Here is a 12,197-nt window from a genome sequence, read left to right as displayed (position 1 = left end):
GTGTCTACCAGCACACTGCAGGTGGATTCTGCACCATCTGAGCCAGGAAGCCCAATGGTTAAAATATACTGAGTGCCATTTGTGACAAACACCAAATGTTATCTTCTAATTTCACAATACTCTTACAAGGTGAAGATTACTATCCTTGTTTAAATTAAATTTTTAATTAAATTAATAAAATTAAATTTAAGTTAAACACAGCGGTGATTTAGAGCATATTAACTTGTCTAAGGCCGCAAGATAAATAAGAGTAAATGACTTAGCAGTTATTTAATAAATGAAAGCAAAGTTTCTAACTCTAGGTGTGGTTCCTATAATACTTACAATGATGCTACACCACAGTATCTGCCGTTAAGATGGATCATTTTGTAAAACTGTTGGTGAGGGTGTAGAGAAAAGGGAACCCTTGTGCACAGTTGGTGGAAACATAAATTGGAACGGCCCCTACGGAAAACAATATGGACATTCCTCAAAAAATTAAAAATAGATCCTATGATCCAGCAATTCCATTTCTGGGTACATACCCAAAGGAAATGAAAACAGGAAGTGAAAGTGGAAAGATATATGCACTCCTATGTTTACTGCAGAATTATTCAAACTAGCCAAGATACGGAAACATCCTAATGTCCATCAAAGAATAAATGGATAAAGAAGATCCATTGATCAAGCAGTCAATGAGAAGAAATAGATGTTTTTCTGGAATTCTCTTTTGCTATGATCTAACAGATGTTGGCAATTTGATCACTGGTTCCTCTGCCTTTTCTGTACTATAATTATCAAACTTGGAGAGAGGCTACAACTGAATGATTCCTACCCTAAAAACAACTGACAATTATGTGATAGAGGTGTTAAACATCACTACAATGGTAATCATATTACAATATATAAATGCACCGGAATAATGTGTTGCACACTTTAAATTTACATCATGTTATTACATCAAATATATTTTGATGAAAAAAGATGGATCATTTGCCTTACAGAGACAGAAAACATACATGACTCATTTCTTATTAAAAATTGTCTGCACTCCCATTCCCACAAAAAAAATAATCCAGATTTTTACCTATCTTTTCAACCTTTTCTCCTTCAACATCTTGCTCAGCTTCTGTTGTACATCGATAGCCCTTCTTCTTAAGCAGGTGGCAAATGAGGACGCCAAAGAGACCCATGACGAAGAACACAGGGACAAGGGCATACGCGATATATTCCGGGTGTCCATTCCCAGTGTTGTTTGTGGGCGAGGGTGTCGTCTGGGTTTTGGAGGGTAACGGATGGCTGCCACTATGATCTGAGGAAGAAACATACACAGCTGCATCAGATGTCTACTGGAGACAAGGAACATCTGACAACCTTGGGAAATGTTCCTGTTAAATGTGAATCTGTTTCCAAAACCACAGGCCAGGCAGAGGCTGGCAGGTCCGGCAGGACAGGCACATGGGCTTGAGCTCCTATCCTGACCCTGCTACTCATAATCGGGGCCACCTTGGGGTAATTTTTTTTTTTTTAAGCTCTCCAAGCCAGCCTCTGCTTCTTCATCCGTGAGATTACCTATACATCGTGGAGTGATTGCACAGAGTTTCAGCAAAGGGTCCACAGAGAGGACACACACCATCATTAGGTGGTATCATAGCAGTCCTTAGCAGCTAAAAGCACGGACTCAGGAGACTTGGGGTCAAGTCCCAGCTCCACCACTTTGCAGCTGTGTGACTCTGGGCAACAACTTAATCTCCATGCCTTGGATTCTTATGAACAGACATACTAACAGTACCCAACCGACCCCTCGAGGCTTGTTATGAAGATGAAATAAATGAATACACATAAAACATCTAGAACCATTTCTACAAGAAAGCAAATGCTCAACTACATGGCAGGCATCACTTTAGGCATTTGTGACTTACCACTGAGCAAAACAAGGACCCCTGTCCTCAAGGAGCATATGTCCCAGAAAGATAGAGTAGACTGACCGACCTAGTGTGTGAAAAAAGAGACAAATCCAGGACGCATCAGGTTTGGGGCCTAGGGGCGCACATATCAAAATGAAAGCACGTGCATTTGCGTGTCTGCTTACCAACCCAAATGATCATTTATGGCATGACTGTTATATGAAAAGCACCAGCTGGGAGCTGGATAGAGAATGGAAAACAAGATAGCATGACCAGTGCCAACTTGGAGCCTGTAGGCAAACAGGCGCTAAATAAGTGAACACCTGGGCAGGCGTGAGAGGCCGGGAGAAGGTCTGCATGGGGCACTAAAAGAAACGGGAACAGTGGGGACCTGTTTCATGACTTCAGAAACAGTGCAGCTGGGAAGGGGGCCTCTGTGGGGGAGAAGGAGCCATCTGCTTCTGGACAAGTGAGAGTTCCACACGGACTTACAGCAGAAACAGCTAGATATCTGGGCCCACGAGCGTGCCAGGACATACAGGGAACCGAGTCACCTCCATGAAGGGGGCCCAGCTCGCACAAGCATGAGATTGCGCCAGTTAAGATAACGGAGAAAGAGCCGGCTGTGTGGAAATTCAGCCAAGCATCAATTCACACACACAAGATGAAAAGGGAGTCATCACACCAAGGAGGGGACGTCAGGAAGGATGAGGACTAAAGGAAAATGTGGGGGTGGACTGAAGTGAAGTCTCATTATTTGGGGTACTCAGATTCTGAAGTGACACAATGAGGTTTTCTGCATCACAGAGATTTACGCATATTGCTTAAGAAACCCAGAAACCGGAAATCTAGATGCATTTAACTATAAACTCTCTTGAGAATATTTTGGTGGGGGAAAAAAAGAACTGTACTGTAATGATCACATGAGGACAAATACCAGGTGTGAAATGACCATATTTCATCACTGCAGCAAACAATATCAGAGGGCTGTCTCACTTTCAGATGGAAATAACCATTATCTCTGCCCATGAAAGGAAACTGCTGGTTTCTCAGGTTTTGTAAAAGGTGGCATTCTTTATATTATCACAAAACCTCTAGAATTCGGGGATAAGCTACACATTTATTCTGATTTCTCTCCCAAGAATATAATTAATAAATGGATGAATGAATAAAAAAGAGTACACACACACACTTCCCTAAATATATGCAAACATCCAAATTAGGATTTAACACTAAGACTTAATTTCAGTAAAAACCAGACGTTTAACTCCCTTAGTAATTCTAAGCATTTTATTTATTAATTCCTTTTAAAAACCATATTCCATGCAACAGGAATAGATAAAGCAGGCAACATGTTAAGACTGAAAGAGTTTTACTCAGAATCATAGTCGGTTTCAATCTGGAAGTGGTAAATTCTGTTTAGGGAGCAGCAGAAACAGGAACGAAAACAGGGGGCTCAGAATTGAAGCCAAGCAGCTCATCCTGAATCAGGTGGTTAAGAATGTGTGTTCATCATTAATTTGACCTCTAGGAAACACTTGAAAATACTATGAATTCACAGTTTGTGATTTACAGGCAGGTGTCAGTCATTTAATCTCATAATTATCACACCATGGAAAAAGCTGAGGAAGATATGACTCTAAATTAGTGAAATATGAATTACAGAGATGCACTGTAGCTGAAAGGTCAGACTGCCTAGCATAAATAATTGCTTGGCCACTAACTAGGCATGTCACCTTGAATAAGTTTAACTGCTCTGTTCTCAATTTCCTCATCTGTAAAATGGAATCAAAATGATTGTACCTTTCTACAATGGTTTCAAAATGTGGCCCCAAATTCTTTGGCAGTCATTGTTTTAAGCCACTAAGTTTTGTGGCAATTTTTTATATAGCAGAGTAACTGGGAGACTATTTGTTAAATTCATAGTGAGGATCACACACATTAATGTGTAAAGCACTTAGAGTATTTAGGAAAAGATAAGCACTATTAAAGTGTTTATTCTTGGGCTTCCCTGCACTCAGTCGGTAAAGAATCAGCTTGCAATGCATAAAACCTGGGTTCCATCCCTGGGTTGGGAAGATCCCCTGGAGGAGGGCATGGCAACCCACTCCAGTATTCTTGCCTGGAGAATCCCCAAGGACAGAGCAACCTGTTGGGCTACATTCCATGCAGCTGCAAAGAGTCAGACGTGACTGAGCGACCAAGCACAGCATATAGAAGTGTTTAGTTACTATCTTGATAGACCTGCACTACCCAATATAGTAATCACTAACCACAAATAGCAATTTAAATTTGTCAATTAAAAATAGATAAAATTTAAAAATTCAGTTCCTTAGGTGGACTAGCCACATTTCAAATGCTCAACAGTCATATGTGGCTAACTGGTTCATATTAGACAAGTCAGATAAAGAACATTTCCATCATCCCAAGAGCCTCTTGATAAAAGAGGAGAGTAAAAGAGGAGAGTGAAAAGCTGGCTTAAAGCTCAACATTCAAAAAACTAAGATCATGGCCTCCATTTTCATCACTCCATGACAAAAAGTGGGGAAAAAGTGGGAACAGTGGCAGATTTTATTTTCTTGGGCTCCAAAATCACTGCATATGGTGACTGCAGCCACAAAATTAAAAGACGCTTGCTCCTTGGAAGAAAAGCTATGACAAACCTATACAGCGTATTAAAACAAACAGCGTATTAAAAACCAGAGACATCACTTTGCTGACAAAGGTACATACAGTCAAAGCTATAGACTTTCCAGTGGTCATGTATGGATGTGAGAGTTGGACCATAAAGAAGGCTGAGCACTGAAGAATTGGTGCTTTCAAAGTGTGGTGCTGGAGAAAACTCTTGAGACTCCCTTGGACAGCAAGTAGATCAAACCAATCAATCCTAAAGGAAATCAACCGCGAATATTCATTGGAAGGACTGATGCTGAAGCTGAAGCTCCAATACTTTGGCCACCTGATACGAAGAGCTGACTCTCTGGAAAAGACCCTGATGCTAGGAAAGATTGAGGGCAAGAGGAGAAGGCAGTGACAGAGGATGAGATGATTGGATGGCATCATTGACTCAATGGACATGAGTTCAAGCAAACCCAGGAGATGGTGAAAGACAGGGAAGCCGGGCCTGCTGCAGTTCATGGGGTCGCAAAGAGTCAGAGGCGACTGAACCAGTGAACAACAAGAAGTTATATTGTACAGCCCTGTTATAGACTACAAAGAATCATTAAAGAGCAAAATGTTGACTGGAGAATCTCTGTTATCTACCTCAGTAATTTAAGAATAACTTTTAAATCACAAAGTAACTATTCACAATTAATGCCTAAGATACTGGTTAACTTATGTAGGCTTAATGTTTCTTCAATTTATACTAATAATCTGCTTAGAGACACCATGGCCATCTTTTTTCTTCATCCTTAGCTGACTCATATCTGAATTCTGAAAAACACTGAGTCCAAACTAATAGCAAAGGTTGTTGTAACATTATTTATAAAAAGTCAAAAAAACAGCAACAACTGCATGTTTGACAATGGGATAATAATAAAATATCTAAGTCAACCATTGTCTATCCATTTGATGGAATAATATGCACCATTTAAAACTATTCATGAAGATTTTGTGAAGATATAGGGACATACTTATAATCTAATATTGAATTTTAAAAGGTGGATTCAAAAACTGTACATACTGTAGGATCAAACTAGTAAAAAAAAAAAAAGTACATGAAGGTATAAACTACACAAAGAAAGAACCAAAATAGTAAGTGATTCTTGGTAATTGGATAATAGGTTAATAATTAATTATATTTCTAAGCTTTTCTGTAATTTTTTAAAATTCTTACATATGTATTACATATGTACCAAGGTGGTAGACACTTTAAAGAAAAAAAAAGATATAGAGCAGAGGTTGTGAGCCATTTGAGAGTCATAGATCACCAATCCCTTTGTAAACCTGTTGGATCCTATGGTTCCTATTTCAAAATTGTGCTTCCAAATTCTGTAACCTCTGGACCCTAAGTTAACCGAAGTGCAAGTGACTTGATAAGGATGATGCCCAAGCACCTGCATGAGTAACACAGTGAACACTGGTGCCATTCGCTGAGATGAAAAACATCTGGGAATAAAATCAAGTTTGAATGGTGCTATGGGTTGAATTTTGCCTCACTCTCAATACATATGTGGAAGTCCTAACCTCAAGTACCTAAGAACGTGACCATATTAGGACACGGGATCTTTTTACAAAGGTAATCAAGTTAAAATGAAGTGTTTAGGGTAGACCCTAGTCCCACGTGGCTGTTGTCCTTTAAAAAAAAAAAAAAAGGAAATTTGGAGGCAGACTCGAAAACATCACGTGAAGACGGAGATTAGAGTGATGCTTTGAAGAAGCCGAGGAACACCAGAGATTGCCAGCAAACCACCAGAATCCACAACAGAAACGTGGAACAGACAGATCCTCACAGCCCTCAGAAAGAGCAACCCTGCTGGCCCTCATCTCGGAGTTCTAGCCTCCAGAACGATAAGACAATGAATTTCTCCTTTTTAAGTCACCCAGTGTGTGGTGTTTTGTTACAGGGGACCTAGCATGTGTTAGCATATACGCTAATGTACTTGCATGGAGAAGACAATACTCCATGTGTAGTTTTGAACATGTAGTGATAGAGGTAAGCAGGAGCCCTTCAAATGGAAATTCCCACTGAGCAACTGGATCCACTCCATGAGGAACTAGGAAGAGAAGCCAGGACTCTAGCTTGGAAGACGGAAGGAGTTTCCAGAAGGAATGAGCAGCCAGCTAGGTGAGATGCTTCAGGAGACAGCAACTAAAATAGGAAGGAAATGTAAAATGGTGCAGCCACTATGGAAAACAATATAGAGGTTTCTCAAAAAAACAAACAAACAAACAACAACAAGAATAGAACGACCACATGATCCAGCAACCCCATTTCTGGGTAACTATCCAAAAGAACTGAAATAGGATCCTGAAGGCAGATCTGCACTGTCACGCTCTTCACAGCATTATTTACAGTAGCCACGCCAGAGGAACAACTTAAATGTTCGGATCTTTGAGCTGATAAAGAAACGTGACACGTACATATAATCAGATCCCATTCAGCTTTTTTCACTCGATCCCTCTGGGTCTTCCCAGTGCACCAGGCCCGAGCACTTGTCTCATGCACCCAACCTGGGCTGGTGATCTGTTTCACCCTAGATAATATACATGTTTCAATGCTGTTCTCTTGAGACATCCCACCCTCGCCTTCTCCCAGAGTCCACAAGTCTGTTCTATACATCTGAGTCTCTTTTTCTGTTTTGCATATAGGGTTATCGTTACCATATTTCTAAAGTCCATATATATGTGTTAGTATACTGTAATGGTCTTTATCTTTCTGGCTTACTTCGCTCTGTATAATGGGCTCCAGTTTCATCCATCTCATTAGAACTGATTCAAATGAATTCTTTTTAATGGCTGAGTAATATTCCATGGTGTATATGTACCACAGCTTCCTCATCCATTTGTCTGCTGATGGGCATCTGGGTTGCTTCCATGTCCTGGCTATTATAAATAGTGCCATTCAGCTTTTTTAAAAAGGAGGAAATCTCACCATAAGGGCAACAAAAATGGACTAGAAGACATTGTTGTCATTGTTGTGGGTATTGTTCAGTCACTAACTCATCTCCGTCTCTGCAACCCCATGGACTGCAGCACACCAGGCTTCCCTGTCCTCCACTATCTCCTGGAGTTTGCTCAAACTCACGTCCCCGAAGTCAGTGATGCCATCCAGCCATCTCATCCTCCGTTGTCCCCTTCTCCTCCTGTCTTTAATCTGTCCCAGCGTCAGGGTCTTTTCAAACGAGTCAGTTCTTCACATCAGGTAGCCAAAATATTGGAGCTTCCGCTTCTGCATCAGTCCTTCCAATCAATATTCAGGGTTGATTTCCTTTAAGATTGACTAGTTTGATCTCCTTGCTGTCCAAGGGACTCTCAAGAAGACATCAGGCCAAGTGAAACAAGCCAGTCACAGAAGGACGATTACTGCATGATTCCACTTATATGAGATTATCTAAAACAGTCAGATTCACAGAATGAGCAGCATGGTGGTTTCCAGGAGCCAGGGGCAGGGAGAAACGGTACTGCTATTCAATGGGGATAAAGTTTCAGTTACGCAAGAGGAATAAATCCCAGATATTTGCTGGACGGCATTGTGCCCTTAGCTAACAATACTGCATTGTGCACTTAAAAATGTGTTAAGAGGGTAATTCTCATTTTAAGTGTTCTTACCACAGTAAAAAAATAAATAAATAAAAGAAATGAAAAGAAAAAAGAAACATCCTAAGAAGAATCTTTCGAAAGAGAATTGAGAAAAACTGAAGACAAATTGGGCCACGTAGAAGTTCACATAAGAACACATGGAAAATCTTTAATTGCTGACTTAGGAAGCAACTTGGAATTTTTTTTTTAACTATCCCCTTGTTGAGCTTTGCTACCTCTTTCTCCATAGTTTCTTAAAGTAAAATCCTAAAACACATATATACATCATACATAAAATGAAAAAATAAATACAATGAAACAGGAGAGAAAAACCACTCGGTGGGAGATCTTTATGGCCTTGGAGGGAGAGGTTTTTCATAGACAGAAGGGAAGACTAGATTCCCTGGGCTGAGGCGCAGCAACAGCTCAATTTGCTCATTCGAGAAGCTCGATTTGAGCATTAGGGTCAGGGAGTTCACCTTCAGCATGAAGGGAAGAAATTTTTCTTTGCCTTTTTGAATTTTTTTTTTCCTGGCTGCACTGCGTGACACACGGGATCTTAAGTTCCCCAACCTAGGGTTGGGCCGGGCCCCGGCAGTAAAAGCGTGGGGTCCTAACCATTGGACTGCCAAGGAAATCCCTGGAATATTCTTTTTAATGACTGAGAGCAGAGTGTTTCTTTACAGGCAGCAGGAAACGAGCCAAAAGGGGAGTCTGGGACGGTGTGTAGTGATGACCTTGAGGAGCTGGAGATGACTTCCGTAGAAGGAAGGAGGTGGATTAAAAACTCGAACAGGTAAAAGGACACCTTGTTCTCCAGAGGCAGGGGGTCCACGAGTGAGTCCTCTAGGGTGGGCGGAAGGACCACAAATGGGAGCCTCCAGTCTCTGAAGGTAAGAGATGGCATCTGTTGAGACCCCAGGGAATAATAAGGGGCCTGTGGGGATGGTGAGGCTTAGTGGAGAGTCTGCAGGAATGGGAGAGGACTGCAAAGGCATTCGGGGCACAGCTGAGATGGACACCCCAAATCTACACCTGGGCTAACCCACGCAGGAGGGCCACCGGAGCAGGAAAGGAAAACAAGAGACCCAAGGGAATTAGACACCAGGGATCAGGGTCAGAAAGGAGTGCAGGCCAAAACAGAGGAAGGAAGAGGTTGGTCTAAGGTAGAAGAGTTCTAGAAGTGCTGGAAGTCTAGCTCAGACCGGTCTGTTACTCCTCTATTACTACCAACAAGAACTACCATCACCACACTTATGGAGCATTTACAAGCCACTGCTAAGCTAAGCATTGACTCTTCAAAGCAAACTTCGGCCACAGCTACCGGTATTCTCCCCATGCTACAAATGGGAAAGGAAGCACAGAAAACTCACACAGTCTTCTCAAGGTCACGTTGCTACTACACGGCAGCACCTAGATTCATGCCCGGCAGTCTGGATCCTGCCTGCATGGACGCTGCTTCCTCTCCCCTGCCCTGAGATCATCATTTACCAACTCTTCTGTTAAAATGCGAAATGCTGCTTTGCTCTCGTATTTCACAACTGAAGCCAAAGGCTCCCCAGATCTCAAAACTGAGTTCCAATTAGTACAGCAGGAAGTAGGATGCTTTGAAAATGCCTGCTACCAGACCTCAGGGCAGTTTTCTGGATGAACAAGTGTAAAACTGAATCTGTCCGCCATCTATGAGCTCCTACCCAATTCCCAAATCACAGCTCATCTTATGCAGGCCACAACCTTAGCTCCCTCAGCCTCTTCAAAACAAGCCCATCACCTCATCTTATTAGTATCCTCCACACACACCAACAGCCATTGAAACCGGGAGTGTCTCAGCTCTTACTGATAAACATGATTCCCTTCCATAACATCACAAGTAAGTCATGTCCAACAAAAGCCAGGGGTTATCAAAATCCTTTGCATTTTTCCTAGACCCAGTCAGGTTGTCTTAATCTACTGTATTTTGACGACACATTAGCATTGAGTTTTGCCAAGATCCTGTTGACAAAGTCACAAAAGAAGGCAAGAAACGGAGGAAGAGGTATGAGGAATGGCTCAAAGTCAACCCCCCAAAATCAAAAGCAGTTTTCCAGCCTGGTTTCCAAGTAATACTTAAGTTTCCAACTGACCCCAGTGGTAACAGGAGCTGAGAAGCAATGGCGCAGAAATGGCATTCCTCAAACCCAGTGGGCATAATGTGAGGGTTGCTAAAATAACGGGGAAGATGGTGATAGCCTGAGACTCCAGATAAGGAAGCCCTCATGACTCCTCCCAAGCAGCTTCATTCCAGCCAGGGCCAAGAGCATTTTGATGGTTCTGATAGCAAGTCTATCAGGAAAGGGGTACATTCTCAGAAGCTTGGGTTACCCAACAACTCTGTGATGGGAGAAAAGGACTTGGCTGGAAAGTAGATAGCCTACCCAGCTTGGTTGGAACATTGCTTTTAAACACACTCACACACCCAATTTTTTTTTTTTCCAGCAAAAACATTCAAATCACAGGACCCAAAAGCAGCCTATTTTTGGACTACATTACTGACTAGGAGGGCAAAATCTGCATTTCTCTAAAGGGGTTTTTCTTCCTCCAGCTTTTCCCTGGCTGCCTCTGTGATTCACCTCTCTGTGCCTCAGCCTGGTCAACTGGAATATTATGTGCTGGTGCCCATGTCCCTGGTTCTTGACACTCCATACTCAACCTTCTTCAGCTCCATCCACAATTCCCTCTGGGTTGGTAGACCACATAAACCTACCCTCCTGTGTCCACAAGGCAAAATCCCCCAAATTCTAAAGATAAGAAGTCTTATACCGCATTTCACAGCAAAACCCAGTCTGCCAAACTCATTGGTAGCCAAACTTGACCTGATATGAGGCTATTTACAACCTCTACTCCACTGAGTCTGCTGCACAAAAAAAAAATACGAATATACTTGAGGAGACCTCTCAAAGGGGCTTGGGCCATGGGGCTCAAGGGTTTTCGAGGGTCACAATCCTATGAGGTGCGTATTCATTAGAGAGAGGAGCTGGAGGTGGGGGAGGGTCTGTCACTTGCCCGGGGTCACACGGCTGGAAACCAGTAACAGCCTGGAGGAAAAGCCAAGCAGATCTCGTTTCAGGACAACGCTCACAGCCAGCTCACATACAGCCTCTCAACCCTACTCCGGCTGAGCTAAGATCTAGTAGCTCCTGAAAAACAACCTCCTTTACTAAGCTCATTGTTGAAACACAGTTTAAATCAATTATGTACACAATGAAAGGGCAGAATGCAAAGCAGATTCTACAAAATAAAATCATTCCCAATTATTTCTATTTTTGGCTACAGAGATAAGCAAGGCCATGGAGCGCTTAAGAGACACCCCCACCCCACCCCCAGCACCACTGACCGAGACACAGCATTTGTCCAAATCTCAAAAGCTTAAAATGTATGAAGAGAACAAACGAGCGTATATGGAAACTGGAACACAATGAACTTCAGTATATAAATAAGTCCTAAACTTTGTAGTGAAACTTCAGGCGGCTACCAGTTTCCAAAGGCCTCCCAGATAGACAGCTGCTACAGCCCCCCCTCGCCCCCTCCATAGCTGTGACAAGACAGGAAGGGAAACCCAGACAGGATCCACCACCCAGAGTCCACTCACCCGTGACACAAAATCCCCCCGACGCGCGCAGCCATTCAGTTACCTTTACCTTGCTGAATTGCTTGAAACGCTACCCTGATACTGGAAGGTTCTCCTTTTCAATTTCACTTTTTATTTTTAACTGGAGGACAAGTCCTTCACCGTGTTGTGCTGGTTTCTGCTGCACTTGATTCTGGACAACAAAACCCACTATAGGGGCAGATGGAGGCCCAGAAAGCCTTCCTCAGAAAAGCACGCATAAATCCGCAACGTCTGGCTGTGAACCCTTGACTGACATGTGCGTTTGGCTAAGAGGTTCCTTGAAAAACGCAGCTGGCTCTGAGGTTTCTGCTCATACCCGTGAGAGACCAGCTGCATCTGCGCGGGGCTTCGTCGCTCAGTCGTGTCTGACTCCTTGTGACCCCATGGACTGTAGCCCACCAGGCTCCTCTGTCCATGGG

At 42.6% G+C, this 12,197-nt stretch overlaps 1 protein-coding gene across 2 annotated transcripts in view; it reads right to left on the bottom strand.

The window, feature by feature from the left end:
• The window catches only part of RELL1 (RELT like 1), a 74,945-nt gene that overhangs the window by 33,861 nt on the left and 28,887 nt on the right, over positions 1–12,197 (bottom strand). For both annotated transcript variants that reach the window (XM_020900545.2, XM_070452048.1), the window contains exon 2: positions 1,067–1,291. In XM_020900545.2, coding sequence (XP_020756204.2) covers positions 1,067–1,291 — 225 coding nt within the window. The remainder of the gene's footprint in view (positions 1–1,066; positions 1,292–12,197) is intronic.

This window comes from Odocoileus virginianus, chromosome 21 (assembly GCF_023699985.2).
Source record: "Odocoileus virginianus isolate 20LAN1187 ecotype Illinois chromosome 21, Ovbor_1.2, whole genome shotgun sequence".
Taxonomy (NCBI): domain Eukaryota; kingdom Metazoa; phylum Chordata; class Mammalia; order Artiodactyla; family Cervidae; genus Odocoileus; species Odocoileus virginianus.
This window is presented reverse-complemented; position numbering and strand designations above follow the sequence as displayed.